Genomic DNA, 25,646 nt, shown 5'->3' on the forward strand with positions numbered 1-25,646 from the left:
TGATTTTTTTTATTTTGGTCAGTGGATTATTTTGATCCTTTTGTTGTAATTTCATTTCGTACCATTAGAGGCCGATGACCTTGATGTTAGGCCCCTTTAAACAACAAGCATCATCAAGAACATTTAAATCTGAAAAATTTGATATCAGTATGTGTGTGCTGCATTTCAATGAGGTACGACACAATGTTATATACACTGTACACGTGACTGTCATCGATATCAGGTTTTTCACGGTCCGATGCACGGTGGGCAGCCGTGACTGTGCAAAAATCTTCAGGAGTAAAATCTTCACTTCCCACATACTGGGAATCACTTTGACAAAAAGTCGCTATTATTGTCTAAATCATCTGAAAATGCAAGGTTATCGGAATCATTTGGCTTTGAGCATGACCCAGCCATTACAAGAAAAGATTATGCAAGCACATACAACGGAATAATGAGAAGATGTATAATTATAGTTCTGGAATTACAACAAACGCACGATATACCATAAAAACGAAATGAACTCTGAGCTAAATTATGTTGATAAGCCAATCAAAAAAACAGATCCACAACTTTGAACAACCACAACATAAACATTCACGGTCAACAATTTCATTTGTTGAAAATAAAAACATTTCATAGGGCTGGTATCTGACAAGGGAACATCCACTGATGGCGAAGTCGCCGATTGCGATGAAACTTAGCAAACACATTGTGGTACATGTAAAAACAATGCCAGCATCAATTTTAGGCGCCAACATTCATTAGCGCGTTAACTAAGGGGCCTAAAAGTTGCGACATTTCAAGTTCCGCGCGAACAGCGATGAATTCCTCCTGACCAATGCTTAGCCGGAACACTGCTTTGTGCCACACCTCTGCTCCTCCTCTCCTCCGCCCCGCCTGGTTCAGCACCACTCGTTTCCCTCTCCCCGCACTGCCATCTGCTTAGCTGTCGAACAGAACCTGTGCTACACTGCGTACGCTATCAGCCTTCCTCATAGCTCTCCCTTGGAATTTCCACATTGTATAGGCAGTTTACATTGTTGTACCAGTTTATACAATAGCCATGTACACGTTTACGTATGTAACTGCCATTGTACCCAGAAGACTAGTGTGATACTTTAATATGGCTACTTGTTGAATACATAGACCTCTATCAGCTATAGCGCTAAAGTACGAGTAAGTAGGACTACAGCTCTGCCTGTGATTACGGTATATCAACTGCATATATAAATGCACATCTTTATTTCTTTTTAAAGACTTTGCTTATTACGTCAATCATTCCATGTCATACTCATATCAAAGTTGTCTATGCAGTTAATTGACTTATGTTCGACAACCATGGCTGCAATTGAAATGTGTTGTGCCTTTCACTGCAAAACATAAATACATCATTCAATACAAGCACAAATAAAAACATTCTATCTAGATTCCTTATACCAGAGTACGTAATACGGGAAATACCAGCAGTTTCTAACTCGGAGTTTATAATTGCTGTTGTTCGCGATTTCGTTTCGTTATGACACAACTGATAGCGTACACAAAATGGGGGTAGGAGAGTGGACATGAAAAGGTGGTCTGGACCTGTAACTATATTTTGATATCCCGAGGTACAACATCTCATTACATTCATTGAGATCCTCTACCCGGGCACGTAATTTCTTTAAATAAAAGGATATTTAACGTTGTTTCAAGGTGGGTGATTTATTTTAATACATTTCATATGTATGTCCCCTCTAAATGACACTACCGACAGCTTCAAGGTGTTTCAGACGTAAATAATAATTTAGGCCTAGGTCGGACGCGGTACCTTATACCGCGTTTGTCCACGCCCAATGGTGCTTAACTCGGGGTTGTACCCACGAATTGACAACCCACCGGAATTAGCAGGAATGAAAATTTGCATAAAATATGAGTAAATACGTTTAGGTTATTTATTATCATTATGTGTGAAACGGAACGTGATTTAAAGGATTTCAATAATTATAGTACGTAAAGAAGCAAAATATAGCGCCGGTCTCGTTCCACAGCCAAGCAGCCGGCACCCGCGAGGAGAAGGGAGGGGAACGTGCCAGGGAGAACCACTTGGAGGGTAAAAGGCGGTGCAGAGGGTGTGTCTCCAGACGGGAAGCTTAGCGTTGGCCGGCAGGTATTCATCGCTGATCGTGCGGAACTTGAAATGTCGCAACTTTTAGGCCCCTTAGTTAACGCGCTAATGAATGTTGGCGCCTAAAATTGATGCTGGCATTGTTTTTACATGTACCTCAATGTGTTGACTAAGTTTCATCGCGATCAGCGACTTCACCATTGTGGATGTTCCCTTGTGAGTAAAATGCAAAGTCAACCCTTTAGGTTCCTGTCGTGATCATGTTATAATTTAATAGCCACACAAATGATAAAAATCCCTGAATAGTACAGAGCCTGTGTATTGGCACCATGAGTGTTCTTGCCATAAACTCTCATGACGATAGATTGGCACGCTGAGTGCAAGAGGGTTAAGTACTTTGTAAATACACCTTATTAAAAAAATATTGCATATATTGTATTATCACATAATCCCGATTGTTACAATTATTGACTGCCTTTTTTAGGAGCTACAATACGTTCAGCATCTTGTACTATCAATGCCTTAGTCGTATTTATTGGAACTATATCGCTGTTTTTTGTTTCTATTTGCAGAGAGGATGTCACATCTTGGTAGCAACTCCTGGTCGTCTCTTAGATTTTGTCAATCGCGGTCGTATTACGTTTTCGTCTATTCGATTCATAGTTTTGGATGAAGCAGACCGTATGCTTGACATGGGTTTTCTGCCTGAGATAGAGAAAATGATGAATCACCCCACAATGGTTCCAACTGTATGTATTTCTATTACGATAATCTTGCTTAATAGTTCAGTTAGAATGAAGTGCAGATTTGATATTTGCTTTTGTGTCCTTTTTTCCAGGGAGAACGACAGACATTGATGTTTTCAGCTACTTTTCCGGAAGAGATCCAGAGACTAGCTACCAAATTTTTGGACAGATATTTGTTCGTAGCTGTCGGTATTGTTGGAGGTGCTTGTGCTGATGTGGAACAAGATTTCTACATGGTTTCAAAATATGAGAAAAGACCAAAACTAATAGAACTCCTTAACAAAGAAGGTTTGTATTACTGCAGATTTTTGTTACAAATGGAATACAGTACAACCTTGTTTAGATGTTTGTGCTGGGGCAAGGAAAGATAACTTGTTAATGAGAACTTTTGAATATGCAAATATTGTCCAACAGGAATGTGCAGACAATTATTAGTTTTTTTTTTTTTGTTTTTTTTTTTTTTTTTTTTTCATACATGCATGCATTGTACGTCATGTATGGATGCAGTGAAAGTTGTATCTACAGTGTCTGAAGATTACAGGTCACCAACTCCTCAAGCATGGCATTGTTAAACTCCAGGCTGCATCCACAGTAGTGGTCATTTCTGCTCTTTTAGGAAAATGCCAACGAACTGTTTGTTAAAAACAACTATTTTACCAAACAGTTTGAATAAAAGAAGTCATTCGTTCATAACGGGACTGTGAAAGAGGAGTATTTCACACGCACAACAGGGCTGCGAGATAGGTAAGGAGATCTTTCACCACTTCTCACTCTTAACTTTTTTTTTTTAATGTCTAGGCGGAGCGGCACAAGCTGAAGATTGACAAAATACCAGTATGAAGGATGCACGGGAAGAACAATAAGATAAGCGAAGACTCCACTCTTAAGCAAAGGATATAGTCTAATCAAAATAGAAATTTCAAAGACATTTATTATCATTAGGCTATCAATTGACACTACAGTTTTGTGATCGCGGCGGTCTGCTCATCGATACAGTTCCACACACCTGGAGTTTTTGTTAACCAGTCCGTTATTATTGAAGAGTCTATAGCAGTATTATTATACAGCCTCTATGTTCATCATATAACATAAGATTATTGTTCAACAAGAACTACCGTAGGAAATAGCAGTTACAGAATTTTATAGATAATGAGAGGTAAATACACACACACAAAAACAGAGTATTCATCAGATGCTCAATATTAGGAAAAAAATTAATTATTCATATTTGCATTAAGGAACTCTTAATGTTTCGACCTCTTTTTGTGAGAGCTTGGCATTAATTACCAATTCAATTCGGGAAAATAGGTCTTCCATATGGCACCGATGTGATCACTATGCTACACTTTATTATTCTGTTCATTTGATACCCGTTATAAAAAATACTCAAGCACTAATTATTCGTATTTACATTGAGGAACATCAACCCTTTGACCGTCTTGAAGACAGCCTTGTTCCAAAGAACAGTCAGTCCAGTTTGGGAAAAAGTATTTCACACAGTACTGAAGTGGCCACTATGTTGTGCTTTTTTAATGAACATTTGTGCTAAATTGGGATGCACATGTTGGTGATTTTTCCACCAGTCTAAGGGGCAGTTAGATTCTCCTGCTTCATTTACACAAGGTAAAATGTCATCTTTCAAGTACAAATCCAGTTCTTTGGTGGCTCATGACGAGAGGGCTGGTTTGAGGACATCTGTCTCCAGTGTCGTTGAAAATGCTCCAAGTGTTTATTGGACAAGAGGGCTGAAATGCACCAGTTGCAGACGGAAGTAAGGAGGACGGAATGTCGCTATTCTGCTTCTCGCTGGTCTGAGCTTTCCTCTCTATTAGGTCCACTACTAATTACGCATCCTCTTTTTGACTTAATCTAGTGCCGCAGGGCCTTGAAAAACGTGGTCTTTATAGTGTGGATCTAACAGTGTGTGTAAGGCGAAGGTGCTGTTGTGTTAAACGCTTTTGAACCTTTCTCCTAACCCTTTAATAAGGCTAGCAATTATGGCCTTCACTCCTGTGTACTCGGCTGATTGCCAGAGTTTTTCGCAAGTACCATTTAGGCGCCTGATGACTACAATCGCAGAACTTCCAGTTGTGTATGCTTTTCCACTCGAATTAGTCATTTCTTCAGAGCTAGCACATTGCAAAGTTGACGACAGGCTTGCCACTCTTCGCCACTTATTACGGGCAGATGTTTATCTAACAGAGCAATAGTGGCCCTGTTAGCTTCTTCAAAGTTCTACAAATCGACGCAGCATATAAAAAGTTGAATTCCAGCGCGTCGTGACGTCTTGGGAAAGGCGTTTAGGCACTGCATGTCCATTTGATACCTGGCACTTAAGTAGTTTTTCATTCCTAATGAACTTCTCCTGAAGTAGATAATGGTTTTCATTTTCTCAATGGTGACTTGCATTTCCTGAAGAGAACCCTGGACAATCAAATTCAATTTGAGCAAAACAGCCATGGTGTTCCCACTTCAGAATTTCCTCAAACATGTTTGTTATATTGCTAGCGTTATCAGAAATGGAAAAATTAACTTCGTCATTCCGCTTCCAATTGGTTAGTATGCACTTAATTTCGTTTGCCAGCACAACAGACGTATGGCTTCCAGAAAAACTAGAACACTGAAGGAAAACCGTCTTGAAGGAAAACTCGTTCGTAATCTGATGTGCTGTTACGGCAATGTAACTCCCTGCAACTAATTATGTCCACAAATTGGTTATTATGCACACACTCACTGCTTTATTCGTCGCTGGAATCCTCACATTTGAAATAGTCTTTCTACCAGGTAATTCATAGCCAGGGTCCACTTCATAAGTTTAGAAAACCCTCTGTCCTCAACAATACTAAAGGGCTGATAATCTAAAATAAATAAATCAATCAAGTAAGTCACGATCAATTAACGTCTTTTGGGCAGATGAAAACATTTTTGGTGACGTGCGACCTAGTTGTGTCTTTTAGGCGCAACACATGAATTAGCCGTAAAGGCTTTACTATCAGGCCCGCTAGTTTTAATACTAGGTTCCTGTCTATCCTCTGTAGGCTACTTGGTCGATTTTCCACTGACTGTATTTCTTTAACAATGACACGTTTGTTCAGTATATATTGCTAAAGTTGCTTGCAGATAGTGCAAGTCGCCTTATCATTTTCACTTTTCGTGAAATATTTCCACACTGTGCTTCGTTTTGACATGTTCTAAAAGAACTCTCCTCGCTCAGCACTTGGCAAACTTAACTCTGTTCCGTTTTAAAATTGGTTTGAGAACACCAGTATATCCCCCGCCAACAGCCCGCAACCAGCAAACAGTGAAAACGTTAAACTGTTCGGCTAAAAACTCCTTTTCCAAACTACTCTTAGCTCACTGCCAACTAAATGAAACAAATTGTCGTTTTGACAGTGAGGGAATGGGAGTGGTTAAGTACCGAACAATGCCAATTTCATGCCGAATAGCTCCGAAAGTGCAGGTAGGTTCCATTTAAGGTTTCATCAGTGTCTATTGAAGGAAAAACTGTTTGGTATAATTTTTAAAAACAGTTTGTCTGTTTTCCATGTTTTCTCCAAACACTTGGGCGTTTTTCTGTCCATCGCTAATCCACAGCGTGATTTATTTCTAGCCTACTCCCAATGCTGAGTATTGTATCATATGAATGTTGCTATAATTTTCAAATGGGTAGGCAGAAAAATATTTTAAAACGCACATTAATATATTACATCGATGATAAACATGTGCTAACTAATTATCCCTGAACAACTGCCAGTCAGTAATGTGACTTTGTGTAGTAGTCACCCCATGCTTTTACATTTTTTTCTCAGCATATTGTCATTAATTAAATTAGCATCTGAGTTGTAGAAAACTCACCCTTTGAATTTTTTCCCACCATTAATGAGTAAATTAGCTACTTGTGCGTCGCCAACAGTTCCACCAGGACGTGCCTTGTTTTCAAAGGAAAGGGAACCGGGGTAGTGTTTCCAGGTATTAGGTTGAGGCAGATATTAAAGAAAGTACAGTGGAACGTCTATTCTCCATTTTTGGGGGGACCCCAGGGGAAAAAATGTAAGATACAGGGAAAACGGGAAATCCGGGAATGAATGAAAGCCATCAACAATTTAGCTAAACATCAGAATAATTATGTGTATAATTATAATCTAACACCCCTAAAACAAACTACAGCTCTAATGGGCCTTTGCCAACCAAGTGACCGCTGCTCAGCCCGAAGTTCTGCAGATTACGAGGTGATGCATGGTCAGTGTGACGAATTCTCTGGACAGTTATTCTTGGCTCTCTAGTCCGGGGTCGTCATCTCACCGTTAGATAGATCCTCAATTAACGGTAATCACTCAAACTGGTGGACCTAGAACCAGGCCTTATATCCAGGTAAAAATGCCAGGCTTGGCTGGGAATTGAACCCGGGGCCTACGGCCGAGAGACAGGCAAGCTAGACCGCGCGGCCGGCTTCAAACGAGTTACAAATCTTGATACTGTACATTCACTTTTACCAGGGATGTCGGCAATTTTATGATCAGCCAGGCTCATCAAAATATCTAATAAATAATGCCAAGCCAATCAACAGTCGATTGCAAGCAGTTTTTAATTCTTTAATCTAATCGTATAATCAAATAAAACACATCAGATACGAAAGCACCCAACATGATGGCATTTCCCCCTGTGGGTGGGGGCGGTAGAATAACACCCACGGTATCCCCTGCCTGTCGTAAGAGGCTCGTGGGGCTCTGAACTTTGGAGTGTGGGTTGGCGACCACGGGGCTCTTAGCTGAGTCCTGACATTGCTTCCACTTGTGTCGAGCTCCTCACTTTCATCTATCCTATCTGACCTCTCTTGGCCAACTCTTGTTCTTTTCCGACCCCAACGCTATTAGGTTTGCGAGGGCTAGGGAGTCTTTCATTTTCACGCCCTTCGTGGCCCTTGTCTTCCTTTGGCCGATAACTTCATTTTTCGAAGTGTCAGACCCCTTCAATTTTTTCTTTCTAATTAGTGTTATATAGAGGATGGTTGCCCAGTTGTACTTCCTCTTAAAACAATCACCATCACAACATGATGGCGAAATCCTCCTTTTAAAATTTTCCATTGTAATTTGGTCACCGGTGTACTGTTTGTTGTAAGTTGTAAGTAGTAAGGATGTAAAGGAGAGTGCATATAAGTCTCTGGTAAAACCCCAACTAGAGTATGGTTCCAGTGTATGGGACCCTCACCAGGATTACCTGATTCAAGAACTGGAAAAAATCCAAAGAAAAGCAGCTCGATTTGTTCTGGGTGATTTCCGACGAAAGAGTAGCGTTACAAAAATGTTGCAATGTTTGGGTTGGGAAGAATTGAGAGAAAGAAGAAGAGCTGCTCGACTAAGTGGTATGTTCCGAGCTGTCAGCGGAGAGATGGCGTGGAATGACATTAGTAGACGAATAGGTTTGAATGGCGTCTATAAAAGTAGGAAAGATCACAATATGAAGATAAAGTTGGAATTCAAGAGGACAAACTGGGGCAAATATTCATTTATAGGAAGGGGAGTTAGGGATTGGAATAACTTACCAAGGGAGATGTTCAATAAATTTCCAATTTCTTTGAAATCATTTCGGAAAAGGCTAGGAGAGCAACAGATAGGGAATCTGCCACCTGGGCGACTGCCCTAAATGCAGATCAGTATTGATTGATTGATTGAAGTTTCTGGAAATCTTGCACTGCGTAAATTAGGCCTTCAGAGACGTGGATGTTATGTTGAACTCGAGAATACTTGTGGGATGTTACTACAGACCACCGAACAGCCCATTCTGTGACCTTGAACAGTGCCTGGACTGTCATTGCAGCTCTCCCTCATGGTGAAGTAATTTTAATGGGCGACTTTAACCTGTCTATAAAGTGGTCTTCTCCAACTACCGGACTGTCAGCAAACAACTGTGACACATACTTCATAGACAGTTTTATTAATGGCCTCGGACTGAAACAGTTTAATATGTACCCAACCCGTGGACCCAACACCCTGGACTTCATACTCTCCTCATTAGAACTCAAAACAATAACCCCAGGCAGAAACCTTTTCCTGTGCGACCACCAGTCCCTCGATGCTACATTCCTCCTTCCCCACCCCTCCTCAAAGCCTCACAGCAGGACATCCTACCGCCCTACCTACATCTGGCGCCGTGCCGACTGGCCTGCAATGTGTCGTGCCCTGGAATGCCTTCCCTGGAGTCTGCTCGAAATAGCTGATATCAAATCGGCTCTTGCCCTGCTGTACGACTGGCTGCAAGCTGCAATTAAAGACTTCGTACCTGCACAACAGGTACTACTAGCAAACATCAACACTGGATATCACAAGAGACCAGACTGATACTATTTAATAAGAAGAGAGCTTGGCGCCTGTGGAAAGACTTCCCTAACCCACACACTCTCAATACCTTCGTTAAAATCCGCCGCCACGCGAGGTTTATGGTCAGAAGAGACTATAAAACACACGTAGACACTGTCACTGAAAATGTCCGCAGCAATCCCAAGCGCTACTGGAGTCTCATCAACACACAGAGAAGGACGGAGCGGATTCCTGTCAGCGTGAACCACAACGATGCAACAGCAGATGGCGCCGATCGTAATGAACTGTTCAACAGGTATTCCTTCTCCAACTTCTCCCCTCCCTTACAAAACCAACCGCTCCCTCCCGTTGGTACAGCTTCAAACAGAACCCTATCAAGCATAACTACCACACCAAGTGAAGTTCATAACCTTCTTCAAACTCTTCGTACCAACAAAGCTACCGGTGCCGACACTATAGGTCCTCTTTTTCTAAAAAATACTGCCAGCACTCTTTGCGTCCCTCTCTCTAAATTATTTAACAGATGTTTCGCCGCGGGCTATTTTCCTATTACCTGGAAACAGGCAAATATTGTCCCACTTCTCAAATCAGGCAACAAATTTAATGTTTCATCTTACCGACCAATTTCTATTCTCCCCACACTATCCTTTATCTTTGAAAAAATTATACACCAGCGTCTTCTCGCATTCACTTTGCAGTATATCTCAACCAAGCAGCATGGTTTTCTACCAGGTGGCTCTTGCCTAACAAACCTGGCCACTCTGCATAGCTTTGCTTCACACGCCATTGCAGCTAAATCACAGCTGGATATCTGCTACGTAGACATTTCGAAGGCTTTCGATTCTGTAGACCATACTCTGTTGCTCCATAAAATCTCCGAACGATTTAATATACACTGACTGACAGTGACAATGCAACACCAAGGAGGAGTGGTTCGAAAGGGATGAAAGTTGGGGAAAAACAGACGGCACGGATGAATAATTGATGTTTATTTCAAACCAATATGCAGGTTACACAATGCGCACGGCATTGACTCAGTAGGATGTAGGACCACCGCGAGCGGCGATGCACGCAGAAACACGTCGAGGTACAGAGTCCATAAGAGTGCGGATGGTGTCCTGAGGGATGGTTCTCCATTCTCTGTCAACCATTTGCCACAGTTGGTCGTCCGTACTAGGCTGGGGCAGAGTTTGCAAACGGCGTCCAATGAGATCCCACACGTGTTCGATTGGTGAGAGATCCGGAGAGTACGCTGGCCACGGAAGCATCTGTACACCTCGTAGAGCCTGTTGGGAGATGCGAGCAGTGTGTGGGCGGGCATTATCCTGCTGAAACAGAGCATTGGGCAGCCCCTGAAGGTACGGGAGTGCCACCGGCTGCAGCACATGCTGCACGTAGCGGTGGGCATTTAACGTGCCTTGAATACGCAGTAGACGTGACGTGGAATCATACGCAATAGCGCCCCAAACCATGATGCCGCGTTGTCTAGCGGTAGGGCGCTCCACAGTTACTGCCGGATTTGACCTTTCTCCACGCCGACGCCACACTCGTCTGCGGTGACTATCACTGACAGAACAGAAGCGTGACTCATCGGAGAACACGACGTTCCGCCATTCCCTCATCCAAGTCGCTCTAGCCCGGCACCATGCCAGGCGTGCACGTCTATGCTGTGGAGTCAATGGTAGTCTTCTGAGCGGACGCCGGGAGTGCAGGCCTCCTTCAACCAATCGACGGGAAATTGTTCTGGTCGATATTGGAACAGCCAGGGTGTCTTGCACATGCTGAAGAATGGCGGTTGACGTGGCGTGCGGGGCTGCCACCGCTTGGCGGCGGATGCGCCGATCCTCGCGTGCTGACGTCACTCGGGCTGCGCCTGGACCCCTCGCACGTGCCACATGTCCCTGCGCCAACCATCTTCGCCACAGGCGCTGCACCGTGGACACATCCCTATGGGTATCGGCTGCGATTTGACGAAGCGACCAACCTGCCCTTCTCAGCCCGATCACCATACCCCTCGTAAAGTCGTCTGTCTGCTGGAAATGCCTCCGTTGACGGCGGCCTGGCATTCTTAGCTATACACGTGTCCTGTGGCACACAACACGTTCTACAATGACTGTCGGCTGAGAAATCACGGTACGAAGTGGGCTATTCGCCAACGTCATGTCCCATTTATCGTTCGCTACGTGCGCAGCACAGCGGCGCATTTCACATCATGAGCATACCTCAGTGACGTCAGTCTACCCTGCAATTGGCATAAAGTTCTGACCACTCCTTGGTGTTGCATTTGCTCTGTCAGTCAGTGTACATAGCAGTCTTCTGACCCTTCTTGCTGGCTTCCTACATAACCGTTGGCAGAGAGTGGTAATATCAGGCACTTCATCCTCATGGTTACCAGTCATCTCTGGTGTTCCACAAGGCAGTATTCTTGGCCCCTTGCTGTTTTCTTTGTTTATGGACGATCTGCCGTCCGAACTCAACGAAACAGCGAATACCCTACTCTTTGCTGACGACTGCAAGATATTTAGGGAGATCAGGAATCCAGCAGATGCAGCTCTGCTACAGTCCTCACTTAACGCCCTCTCGAACTGGTGCCGTACTTGGAAACTTATCCCCAATCCACAAAAATGCAGCCACATGACCATAACACTACGTAAATCTCCTCTACAGACATCATATTACCTACTCGACAAGCCCATCACCGTGGTTACGCAACAGCGTGACCTAGGTGTAATATTCGATAAAAAATTACAATTTAAGACCCATATAGAAACATACAACCAAGGCTATGAAATTACTAGGCATTCTCTATCGCTTCACAGAAATTTCTGACCCCATTGCTCTTCGTCATTTCTTCCTCATGATCATTCAACCTTTCTTAAACTACTGCTCTCCGATTTGGACAACAGCCTCCCCCTCCAATACTAAGCAGTTAGACAGAGCAGTGTCCTTCTTTGCTGCAATTGTAAGGAACAGAAACCCCAAGCTCAGAAATCTGTCTACGCAGCAGGTATTAATGGCAATTAATATGTCACCGCTGCACATCAGGCAACAGGTAGCTGACCTGAGATTCCTTCACGGGATCTTAAATGGACATTACCGCTCGGAACATCTTGTCTCACTCTTCTCTCTCCGTGTTCCTTCCCGCTCCACCAGAACCAAAGACCTTCTCCACATTCCCCACACTCAGCACTCAATACTTCAACGATCTTTCCTAATCCGCCTCCCAACACTCTTTAACAATATTAATGAGAGACAAGAGCTTGATCTAGCATCAAATAAAAGTGTATTCGAGAGGTGTGTAAATAATATCTTAAAGATAAGTTGATGCGAAGGGATTATACCGCCATCTTGACCCACGACGACTTGGCTATGAACATGGACATTCTCACGGTTTTCGATTTGGACAGTTGTTATTAGTAGGCTGTGTACCTGATCTTGTTATGTTTCTTATGTTTTATTATGAAATTTTACGTTTGTTAAATAGTCTGTTGACAGTGCAAGTGAAATTTGCTCAGTGTAGCTGTATCTTGTGCTTCGTGAATAAATAAATAAATAAATAAATATGGTTTCAAATGTATGGATTCTGAAAAGTTCTCCAATGCCTTAAATATTCAAATCTGCCCATCATTAATCGTAGCCAGACTGGAAAGAAAAAAGAACCCCATCAAAATTCCAGAAATTTCCTTTCATTTGAGACCTAAAGCTGAGCTGGAAAGCGTGCTGTCTGCACAGGCAAGTGCGAGTGGAAAATGATACGAACTTCTGAAATGTTACGCTGCGCAAATATAACAAATGCTTTTTTTATAAGGGCATTTTAACATAATGGAAACGTAAAAATCTCGGTTTTGTATTAGGACCTAAACAGTAATGGCCTTATGTGTAAAGTGTAAACATTTCTTCTGGTCTCGAGAACGCATTCATATCCGATCATATTAAAATATTAGATTCATGTTAAGGAGCGATTTAGATTTCTGTCTGAAAGCCTAGTGACTGTTATATAGTACCCTGTGGGAAATTTTGAAAACCTGTTTGGCAATACGATACAAAAAAAGTTTTTAAAAAAAATCTAACCCAGGACATAATGTAGATGTTTTATAAGACAGTACAAACATTGGACGAAACTCGTTCTGCTCAAGTAGAGCTGTCGAAATACGCTCTGTCTCCTTCCAATAGTCGTGGCCACCCTGCTTTACAATTTCCGAGGATTCCCAAAATAATACAAGCAGAATGTAATGCTAAAATGGTCCCTTAAGCAAGTTCATCGCTGATTGCTTTCCCAGTGCAGTACTTGCTCTAATTATCGTAATGACCGGATGTTAACGTCAAAATCTGTAGGTATGTCGTAGCCGTCCTTTCGGGAGGTGCTTTTTCTTGAAAAACACTTCATCGAGAATGTAGCTTTGATGGGACTGAAATTTCTGGACGGTTGATCCGGGAAACTGTTTCCTCAAACGGATAATGCAGGGTTTTTACAACGTGATTAACTTAGGATGTTTGCGGGACCATATAATTTGAACTAATAATCCGGGGAAACTTAGTTCCACTGTACAAGAGGAGGGAAAGGAGAAGGTAGTAGTGTTTTACATTGGTACCAATAACATAAGACAAGCACGTATAGGTTCTCGCATAGTTGGGGGATGTGTGGGATCTGGTAAATGCAGCACGGGTAAAGTTTAAGGAAGTAGAGATCATCAGTGGAATACTGCGTAGGAGGGATACTGACTGGAAGGTGATTGGGGATTTAAACGAGACTATGGAGTGGGTATGTGGGAAAGTGAGAGTGAAATTGCTAGATCCTAATGGGTGGGTAGGAGATAGGGATCTGTGCTCAGATGGCCTTCACTTAAACCCCAGTGGTACTTACAAATTACGAAATTTGTTCAGAAGCATGATAGGGAGGTACATTCAGGGAAATGGGGTGGTCTAGGGAATGGTAATAAAGGTACAGGGATCTGGAAGTCGAGTAGGGATGACATAAAAATGTTAGTGTTGAGCTGTACAAGTATCTTAAAGGAACAGTATTAAGTAATTTAAAACATTATATACTTACCAAATATTGTAATAGATGTTGAATCATGGCTGAGATGATATAATGGATGCAGGAATGTTATCACAGAACTGGAGTGTGAATCGTAGAGGTAGGATAGGAATGGTGGGAGGGGAGCATTCCTTCTTATGAAAGAATTTGTAAGCTACGAAAAAGTTAGTGACAAACATGAAATTCTAAGTGTAAGGCTCATTTCTAAAGATAATACGCAACTTGATGTCTTTGGAGTGTACAGACTGAGAAAGGGTAGCGCTGGCGCTGATTCAGAATTATAAGATAATTAGCTATGTGGGAAACGACATGGAAAGGAATGTGATTGTAGCGGGAGATCTCAATTTTATGATAAATGTAAGAAATTTCTCTTCTGTAGTGATTGTGAAGTATTTATCTGGACTTGGAAGATCGAACTGTGGGGAATCATGTATGTTCATGTGTTATTAGTAGACCTGGGATTTTAGGCTCTAAAGAAATTAGTTTTAGGCACCTAAAATAGGTTCTTTTAAAACAAGTAAATAGGCTTTTAAAAGAGAAAACAGGCACTTAAAATATGTTTTAAAACTGTGTGGATAGGCAGGAAATAGAGTTTAAAATATTACAATATACACTTAAACTGTAACGTGATACTTTTTTACTTTAACAAACGTGGTATCCGTATTCTTAACCGAAATAACTGCAAAATTAAGACATAATAAAAAAGACATTTATCAAAAACAATATAAAAAGTAATGTGACAAAAAAAGTTATGGATTATATGATATACCACTATCAGTACTCATCTAAAACCTTAATACTAAAATCACTGTACACAATTACAGCACTGTAGGCATCAAATAACGGCATAAACGCGAATGGAGTATGTGTTTATTATTTGTGAGGAACATTCCTACAGTACTTTCATTCGTAGTTTGCTTTACAGTACATAACAATAATCTTCTCCAAATTTTCCACAGTCAGGCTGTGTCTTTTGTCTGTTAAAATCATTTTGAAAGCAGAAAAAGTGCGCTCCACACTCACAGATGTTAGAGGGGCATAGGAAAATTTATCTACATTTTTCAATTAAATTTCACTTGGTAAGTCTACCTTTTCCCCATCCATTACCTGATGTACCCTTCTCAGCACTGAATAACCTGAGTTCTTGTGCAGTACACTAGACCACTTGTCTCTTATTTTGTCCCCTACCGTGCCCCTAGCACTTTGTATGTTATTCTCAGCTTCCTCAATTACAGAAAATTGCTGTTTGAGACTGTTTCCTTTTTCCTCCATTTTTGTAATGGTGACTGGAAGAAATGAAAAATTTGCCGGAATATACGCAATGTCTCTCTGAACACTGGAACAATCATTTAACAGCTCTTTGACAGACGACACACATGCAGAGTTGTCCGTTAAAGGCAAATTGTCTATCACAGTATTGATTTCCTAAAGATGTTCTGCATAATACAGGGCAGCTTCCATCCAGGAACCCCAACAGGTGATGATTGGCTGTGGTGGAAGGGGAATAGAGGGGAGTTTCTCTCGAAAGATGGCTATTCTTGATGGAGCCTTACAGAACACTTTCTTCATTGTTGAAATGAGAGTATTTACTGCAGGAAACTCGGCCCTAACTGTTTCTGTGAGTCTATGCAAGGCATGGGCCATGCAAGTAACCTGAATTAAAGAAGGATAGAAAGTTTTGAGGAAAGGTGCAGTGGCAATCATGTAGGAAGCAGCATCGGAGACAAGGAGAAGGACTTTAGAATCATCAACACTCCTAGGATACAACAGTTGCAACCCCTTGTTGATGAAATATGCAATGCTTTGACTACTGACTTTCTCAAGCTGTTTAGAGCAAAGAATTTGAGTGATAGATGCCTGATTGGGTTCCAGTTTTCCTACTATAAGGTTAGCAATGTACCTGCACACAGAGTCGGTGGTTTCGTCCACACACAACCATATGCAAGACTCCCCAGTATCCTCCCTGATTGACAAAATGACCTCATTGTAACAAATATCTAAGTAGTTCTTCTTTAATGTAGATGCTGATGGGATATGCTGCTTGGTGTATTTCTCTAAAAAAATCTCTGAAAACCGGATTATGCACAGCATTCCAGGGGATATTTGCTGCAACTAGGGCTCTACACATATCAGCATAGAAACCATTATGGGTTGTAGGAGATATAGTTTGTGTGAGCAGAGTCTGTCTAATGTTACTTTTCATGGCTGCTTTCGCTTTGTGACTGGCAGTATCTGCATGCTGCTGAAGGTGGCATTTTTTCTCATGTGAAATCTAAAACACAATAAAGTGATGTCAATTAGAGACTAAGATGAGGAATAGAAAAGGTGAGTTATTGAATAAAATTTGTAATTTTGTACTATTTAAATTAAGCCATTATTACTCTAAAGTTAATTAAGAACAAGAACACTACAGTCCCCGAAGGGCCTTGGCTTTCAATAACGGTTGCTGCCCAGCTCATGACCTGCAGATAATGGGTGGAGTGTGGTCAGCACGATACATCCCTCAGCCGTATTGCCTTGCCTCCGTGACCCCTGCCCACTGTAGCTTCTCAATTGTCCTCACGATGCTGGGTCAACACCGTTCCAGACCTCATAGATTTCTAAATTTCTGCCGGTACTAGAAATCGAACCCAGGTCGTGTGGACTAGGTCTCTACAATTAATTAGAGGAGCCAATATCAAAACCTTAGTTTTAGATTAATATGAAATTTACGATATATGCACATACCTGTTTATTGCAGTACTGGCAGAAAATCTTGCCATCAAAAGTCATCCCTGGAAATTGTACAAGCCATTGTTGTATAAGTGCACTCTTAGATGATTTTGTTTTAGGCATGATGAACTATATTCACTTAAACAAATGTTCTTTCACTGGAGACTTCACGCAGAATGTCCCTTCTTACTACCTGCTCCTTGTTCTTCCTAGATAATCTCCCCCCCCTCACCCCGTCACTCGACACAGTACGTCCTTTACTACCTGCTCGTTGTTCTTCTGAGCTAATCCTCCACCTCCACCCTTCACTCAGCATTCCTTTGGTGACAGTTGTCTGGGAAGAGCACATTTCTGTGAAAAACCCACCCTCTCCTGTTCTGCTCGTTCCAGGATGTCCATTGTGTGATTGTAAAAATTATAGAAGTTGAATTTTATTTTAAATGTAGAAAATAGGCATTTTTAGGCACTAAAATAGTAAAATATTCTCTAAAGGTCCAAATAGGCATTTTAGGGCACTATAAAACTCTGTTAATGTAAGGTATTTATGAAACATCAACATATTTTTAAAAAATCATGTTATTTCGTAAGGAACGAAGTAGGCATTCGCCTTAAAATCCCAGGTCTGGTTATTAGACACTCGACTTCAGCTTGATAGCACAGTCCCTGCCAGGTTCCTCATTTTCCACTGGACCCCCTTTCCAGAAGATCGCTGCGCCCAAGGCGGCAGTTGCTCCCGCGAGCAACGCCGTAACAAGAACGAGCTCGAAGCCGGGTACACCCCGGCCTTCGAACTCCACTAAGCCTGTGCTGGCTAATAAACCTAAGCCGGCACAGAAGGGGAAGAAGACGTCGTCTCCTTCCCCCACGAGGTCGGCAACAGCCGCGCCTAAGCCGGCGGAGGCGGTATCGTCAACCAGGGCTGGGAAACCACCTCCCAGCCCGTCGAAACAAGAATAGACGGTGGGGAAGAGGAACGCCCTTACAAGGTGTTCTTCCACTTCTCCTACGAATGGGGCCTCACACCCTCCACCTGGAGGACATGATTCTGCGCCAGCGGGTTTTCTTCCTTCTGGGAAACCTGCACGCTCCCCCCGTAAGCAGAAACCCCGCTCCCGGACTACGTCGAAAAAATGGAAGGCCTGCATCACCTCGTCTAGTGACGAGGCGCTACATATGGAGCATGAATCTCCATCTTCGGATGGGGATGTGAGTGTAGGTTGGGTAGCATTACGCTGCTCCTATCCTAAACCTCCGAAGTCCACACTTGCAATATGGCACTGTTACAATAGAATTGTAACAGTTATGATAGGCATTTTGCTGAGCCGCACCAGCTCATTAGCGAGTATTCGGCGAGTATAGTCTGTATTCAGGAAACAAATTTCCGACCATGTTATCATACGGTATCGAGAAATTTTCGACTATACTCGACAGAACGAAATTATGCTCACCGGGCTTCCGGTGGCGTTGGTATTTTTGTCCGTACTGATTCCTACAGCGAGGAGGTTCCAATAAGAACCCCCGCTGGAGGCCGTAGCTGTTCGCGTTCTGCTGCCTGTCATAACAACAGTGTGTAATGTTTATCTTCCACCCGGTCAGTTTCTTAACATCAATGACGTCGCTAATCTTATCGATCAGCTTCCACCTCCCTTCCTCTTGTTGGGCGACTAACACCCATCACCCCATTTGGGGCTCTGAGACGCTTTGCCCCCGGGGAAGAGAGCTGGAAACATTAGTAACGGAACTGGACTTGCGTATTTTGAACACAGGGAAACCAACACACTTCAGTGTACGTTACGGCACATATTCTCGCATAGATGTAAGTCTATGCAGCCGAACGTTGGTTCCGCTGTTTCAGTGGAACACACACGATATTTGTGACAGTGCCAATTTTCCCATCATTCTTACTTTGCTGAACCAAAAATCCGTTGAGGCTCCTCCTCGATGGATTCTTAAACATGCTGATTGGCCAAAGTACACGTCGACGAGGAACTAACTTATATCACCCAAGTTATTATTGCTGCTGCTGAGGAGTCCATTCCATTCTCCTCGGGGACTCCTCGTCGAAATCTCGTTCCTTGGTGGAACGATGAAATAGCAGCAGCCATCAAAAAACGCCATCACGCTCATAAACGTTACCGTAGACAGCCTACTGTGGCCAACTTGGTAACATTTAAGAAACTCCGCTCTAAGGCGCGAGTTCTTATTCGACAAAGTAAGAAGGCTTCATGGGAGAGATATGTGTCGTCCATGAAGTCACATACTCCATCTCAAGTGTGGACGAAGCTTCGACGAATTTCGGGTATTCAATGATCATCTGCTGTACCGGGAATTTCCATTGCAGGCAGTGTCGCCACTGATCCTCCCGCGATTGCTAACCATCTCGCTAGTCATTTCGCGGATGTCTCTGGCTCCGGGAATTACCATCCTGGTTTCCTCCCTCTGAAGCGGGAGGCAGAATGTCATCACCTTAGTTTTGCCACCCAAGCTTCAGAGGACTACAACGTGCCCTTTACGGAGTGGGAACTCTGCAGCGCAGTAGCGGTTTGCAAGGACATGTCTCCTGGACCGGACAACATCCATAACCAGATGTTGAAACACCTTGGTGATGATAGTCTACTATATCTCCTTCGTGTGTTCAACCGAATCTGGATAGAGGGTGATTTTCCATCTCGGTGGCGAGGGCATCTGTCCTCAAGCCTGACGAAGATTCTAAGTATGCAGGAAGTCACAGACCGATTTGTCTTACAAACTGCCTGTGTAAGCTATTTGAGAGGATGGTAAATCGCCGACTCGTGTGATGTCTGGAGAAACGAGGACTCTTGTCTGAGTACCAATGTGGTTTTCGCGCCGCTCGCTCGACTACTGACCACTTGGTACGCCTGGAGAGTTCTATCCAGGATGCGTTTCCCCGCAAACGGCACTTGGTAGCTGTTTTCTTTGACTAGGAGAAGGCCTACGACACCACCTGGTGATATAGCATCCTTTCAGTCCTGCATCAATGGAGATTCAGAGGTAACTTGCCGGCTTTTATTGCAAATTTTTTGTCCCTCCGTATATTCTGTGTCCGAGTAGGGAGGACCTATTCGCAATACCACGTTCAAGAAAATGGAGTCCCACAGGGATCGGTCCTTAGTGTCACTCTGTTCGCGATTGCCATAAACGGTATTGTCGCTGCTGCTGGCCCAATAGTAATACCGTCGCTGTATGTGGAAGATTTTGCTCTGCACTATAGCTAGTGCAGTATGGCAGTCGCAGAGCGACAGTTACAGCAAGCTATTAGGAGGGTGGAGCAGTGGACTTTAGAACATGGCTTTCGGTTTTCTGCCGCAAAGACCTCTGTTGTCCACTTTTGTCGTCAACGTACTCTTCACCCCCATTCTGAGCTTTATTTAGGCAATGTCGTTCTTCCAGTTGTTGACACGTACCGATTTCTTGGGGTCCTTTTTGACAGTAAATTATCGTGGGAGCCACACGTGCGGCAGTTAAAAGTGCAATGCACTAAGAGGCTTAATATCCTGAAGTTTCTTAGCAGCACTTCTGGGGGGCGGGGCTGCCCGCACTGTGCTCCTACGATTCTATAGGGCACATATTTTATCTCGACTAGACTATGGCAGTGCAGCATATCCTCAGCAAGACCAAGCGTTCTTGCGAAGCTAAACAGCATCCACCACAGCGGGGTTAGGTTGGCGACGGGAGCCTTTCGTACAAGCCCCATAGCTAGCCTGCTTGCCGAGTCTGGTGTGCCGCCTTTACACCTGAGGCACCAGCAAATGCTTCTTTCGTATGCTGCAAATTTGCGACAGATGCCACTTTATTCGAGCTATCCTTGTGTATTCAACAATGGCAATAATTTTTTGCAAGTGTAATATTTTAACTTCAGTACTCAATAAGTTAATTTTTATTTTCGGGTTTGAGAAACGTTCAGCAAACTGTTGCGAATAGGTATGAATTTTGATTTGGACGATTTTAATTATTTTGATGTATATGCACGAGTAACATGCATCTTCAATTTGTATCAAATACATTTTACACTAAATTCATTTTTTGAGAAATACAAATACTGGTATTAAAAATTATTCACGTAATGGTCGCACTAATAAATTTTTGAAAAATTTTGTATAAAGGATGCAATGATTATGCAGTGAAATATAATTTGCTGGTCTGATATATATGTAAAACTTCATTATACAGTTCAGCATTACATTGTTGTTTTAGAAATGCTGCACCATGCAGGAATACATTGATACTTTTATGCATCTTAGTGGAAATGTTTAATATTTGTTGTGTAATGTTTTTTCCACCTTTTAGTACTTTTTCACCTCAACTTTCTTTGTACCTATATACGCACAATGTAAAATGCACGCATGTCAAAAAGGAAAGTACAGTGGTTTTATATCCCTGTTGTATTGTTTTTATTTTTGAATAGTACGTTTTCTTGTTTGACACGTTCTCTTTTCTTGCCGCATGAAAAATTGAAGGAATGTGATTTGAAAAGCTGGAAGAGTACTGCTGTTTGATCATTTCACCTGAATAACCCACTTGTGTTACAGAAAGTATTTCTAACTTTGCCCATAGGTGGAGATAAAACATTGGTATTTGTGGAGATGAAGCGTACTGCTGATTTCATAGCTGCATACTTATCTGAACAGAATTTTCCCACGACAAGTATACATGGTGATCGTATGCAGCGTGAACGAGAAGAAGCTCTAGAAGACTTCAAAAGTGGTCGTATGGGTGTACTAGTTGCTACAGCTGTAGCCGCTCGTGGCTTGGACATTAAAAATGTATCGCATGTTGTAAATTATGATTTGCCAAAGAGTATAGACGAGTATGTTCATCGAATTGGACGGACTGGAAGAGTTGGCAATCGAGGCAAAGCTACAAGTTTCTATGATTCCGAATCTGATGCTCCATTAGCAAAGGACCTTGTCAAAATTCTGAATCAGGTATTTATTATCAATACTATCACAAGTGTTTCATGCTGGGCAAGACTAACTTAAGGGATACATTTCACAGGTATTTGAACATGAATTAATGCCCTGTGTTAGTTCGAAGGAAATATTTGGACTAACTAGTGTCACAGCACTCATACAGAGCATTATTAGGAGTCATCTTAGCCTAGCCTCATGCATGATATATTAGCGTAATGGTTTGTCTGAATGTTTGTACACACGGAAGAGTTCTGCGCTGCTGTTATATGCAGTTTATCATTAAGTTGAACGTTTTCTTAATCTTGTTGAGGTTTCTTACGTTTAAATATTGTAATGGAAATTTTACAAAACAACTTTTAAAGTCAAAATGAGATGCACAGGTTACCAATATCGTATTTCAACATTCTACAGTGTACAGCAGAACAAACAGCACTGAAATTACAAACATGCTCTGAACTTGAACCTACTAAATTGTGCCAGAAACCTGCCACTGCAACAACGATGGATGCAGCAAGATAGAGCTGCAGCTCACACCATGAAAGGGTCACTTGCACGTCTGCAACAACACTTGGCAGATTGCTTAATTTTCTGTGCAAGGGAATTCACGTTTTGTATCCTTGCAGCTGCTCATGTTCATCAGTATGTTAGACAATCTACAGGACCATTATGAACAATGCACAAGACATAAGGGTGCACATTTTGTGCACATGCTGTACCAGTCCAGTTGAATGTGTGTTGCAGTTGTCACCATGCATGTTATAATGATGTACCTTGATGTTCAGAGCATGTTTCTAATGTCAGAACTTTGTTTTACTGTGTACTTTGTAAAGCTCCACGGTCAGTTCTATTAGAGCTTTTTTGTAGCTTGTACAGTCAGTAACAAAAAGAGCAAGTACATGGTATTTTATTCCTCGCAGGTACAGCATACTTGGAAAACATAAAGAATGTTTGTTATGGGTATCTGCATAGGCGGAGAAATACAGTGAAACCTCGTTGGTGCATTCCTCACTAACGTGTTTTCCTGCTTAGCTCGTCGTAAATTCCAAGTCCCGATTCTCATCGCATTAAATCTATATAAAAATAACTCGCTTAGCGAGTCACAAATTTTCGCTATTACCGCTTAGTACGATCACATTTTTCCTAGACCTAAAAATGTTATCGTATTTGTCATCCCTTCTGGAAGAAACACCATTGCCGCTCGGGTAAGAGCAGTCGCTACAGTTACGTGATTACAGGAAAAAGCCTGCCTGAACTTCAAAGGATATGTTGCACTTTCAGGCAGCAAGCCATTAGTCTCAGGAATGTTCAGTTTTGCTTGCCACTTAGCAAGATTGCTGAATATCAGAGCGAGTCTATTTGTGCGTGTATTTCACATTTCATTCAGAAGTTAGAAATGTATTTTGTGTTTGTGGTATGGTCAAGTATAGCTAATATTACAATAGAGTAAAATAATATATTATTATTGGTCCACCTTTTCAATACAAAATGAAAATTACATAGGGACTAGTTTCGACCTAGTAATAGGTCATCAGCCTGAAGTAAATTAAAGCGTAAATATCGAAGAAAGACATAAACAATGTAAACACAAGTACAGTCTTTTTAAAGGTACATACCATGTGGGAACTTGAGTAGAGATATATTAAAAATAACTCTTCCAATTGACGAAGCACTGAGCGGAAGTTATGTAAAGTTCGGTGCGCCGTATATTATAAAAGACCACTGTGCCCTAAATGATGTAATAAAGTAGCCAACATTCAACCTACTCTTCTTCTTTATTACATCATTTAGTGCACAGTGGTCTTTTATAATATACGGCGCACCGAACTTTACATAACTTCCGCTCAGTGCTTCGTTAATTGGAAGAGTTATTATTTTTAATATATCTCTACTCAAATTCCCACATGGTATGTACCTTTAAAAAGACTGTACTTGTGTTTACATTGTTTATGTCTTTCTTCGATATTTACGCTTTAATTTACTTCAGGCTGATGATGACCTATTACTAGGTCGAAACTAGTCCCTATGTAATTTTCATTTTGTATTGAAAAGGTGGACCAATAATAATATATTATTTTACTCTATTGTAATCACAGTTCAATACGGATCTATCATTATAAAACTTATTTCTTTTAATAGCTAATATTAGTCGCCTGATACGGTAGTCTATATGTAGATTAGGAACATAATCATGTGAAACTGACTAGCGTGGTGCATATTTGTCACGTGATAGCCTAGTTGTGGACACGGAAAATCTGAAACTCCTTAAGAACTTCATGAAGACAAAAATTAAAATCTGTCAGAAAGTGGAAAATGGACTGGCATGAGTGCGCAGAGGTCACGAATGTTGAAACTCACACCTTGCGAGTTCAACTTGATCACTCAAGTTGGATGAAGTTTTGTTTAATTCAAAATGCCGGCCAGTCATTCCGCGCAGTTGCACATGGTCGAATGTAAACCCCCCCACCGCAATTCATTGTCCAAGAGTGTGACCAAGAAATTGTGTTCAATAACCCACTGCTCCAAAATAAAAGGCTTCTACTAACATTTGTTTTAGAACGAGTGTGGCCCCTGTGCACATGTTTTCATATTTATTGTCTGGTGTTTTTCACACCTTTCAGTGTATTGGTACTTACAATCTCCAGTAGAAAAGGTTTTGTATCTTTTCTCTCGTGTTTTTCACCCCTTTTAATACTTTCCTCTCATCTTCGGAAATGGTAGATAGTCCTATGTAGTCGCCAATGCCCACTGTATCCACGGATACACGACTTAAAATGCCCCCATGTGGGAAAAATTCTTATTTAGTGTTTCCATATCCCTGTTCTGTACATCCGGCTCCATGGCTAATAGTGTTTCCATATCCCTGTTCTGTACGTCCAGCTCCATGGCTAAATGGTTAGCGTGCTGACCTTTGCTCCAAGGGGTCTTGGGTTCAGTTTCCGGCAGCGTTGGTTTTTTAATCATAATTGGTTAATCCCGCTGGCACAGGGTGTAAGTGTTGTTTTCGTCATCATTTCATCCTCATTACAATGCGCGAGTTGCCTACGGACGTCAGATCAAAAGACCTGCATCTCGCGAGCCGAACTTGTCTTCGGAAACTCCCGGCATTAAAAGCCATACACCATTTCATAGTTCTTATTCACTTAACACGTTATTTTTCTTTGTCCCCTGCAGAAATGTCTTGATGAGGTAATTACAGTAAAGTCTGATACAGTATTAAATAAGAAGAATAAATAGTACCTTGCCCTCCTTTTTTTGATAGGTACTGTACTCCATCTTGATAGGTGTTCTTCATAAATTTCATGGCTTCCATTTTAACACGTTGAGTGCCACAGTGGACACTTTTCTATTTTTGGGCTTCCCGCTGGTTCCGACTTTATACGGAGTTTGATCGTTTAAAATATGTCATCCCATTTGGTTATAATTCATAATTATACATTCGGGTAAAAAAAAAATTATTTTCAAGGATGCGGATATCCGCTGGCTCAGAATTGAAATTTTGCTCTGTGGGCCCAAACTGGGCTGAGGCCAAAGCGGTCACGCTAGTGGGCCCAGTAATGTGCTGAATGTGTATGGTGCTACTTGAAGTGTTGTGTTGTACACATTCAGCACATTACTGGGCGCACGCTAGTGTCCACTAGTGTAACCGTCTTGGCCCCAGCCGATGTAAGTTTCCCAACAGGCCACTGCGGGCACCAGTGTCCGCCTTAATTTATTCTAGTTTTTGGCGTTAATTTTTTACGCAAGCTAACCATTTAGCCATTGAGGGCTCGCTGCAAATTTTGGCAATCTGATTTTGCAAGCCTTGAATATTTC

The 25,646-nt window shown here is 42.0% G+C and overlaps 1 protein-coding gene across 2 annotated transcripts in view; it reads left to right on the plus strand.

Moving 5' to 3' along the window:
- vas (ATP-dependent RNA helicase vasa) overlaps positions 1-25,646 on the plus strand; it is a 120,591-nt gene that overhangs the window by 83,294 nt on the left and 11,651 nt on the right. For both annotated transcript variants that reach the window (XM_067145137.2, XM_067145138.2), the window contains exons 7-9: positions 2,662-2,838; positions 2,928-3,123; positions 21,478-21,848. In XM_067145137.2, coding sequence (XP_067001238.1) covers positions 2,662-2,838; positions 2,928-3,123; positions 21,478-21,848 — 744 coding nt within the window. The remainder of the gene's footprint in view (positions 1-2,661; positions 2,839-2,927; positions 3,124-21,477; positions 21,849-25,646) is intronic.

Source organism: Anabrus simplex, chromosome 4, assembly GCF_040414725.1.
Source record: "Anabrus simplex isolate iqAnaSimp1 chromosome 4, ASM4041472v1, whole genome shotgun sequence".
Classification (NCBI taxonomy): domain Eukaryota; kingdom Metazoa; phylum Arthropoda; class Insecta; order Orthoptera; family Tettigoniidae; genus Anabrus; species Anabrus simplex.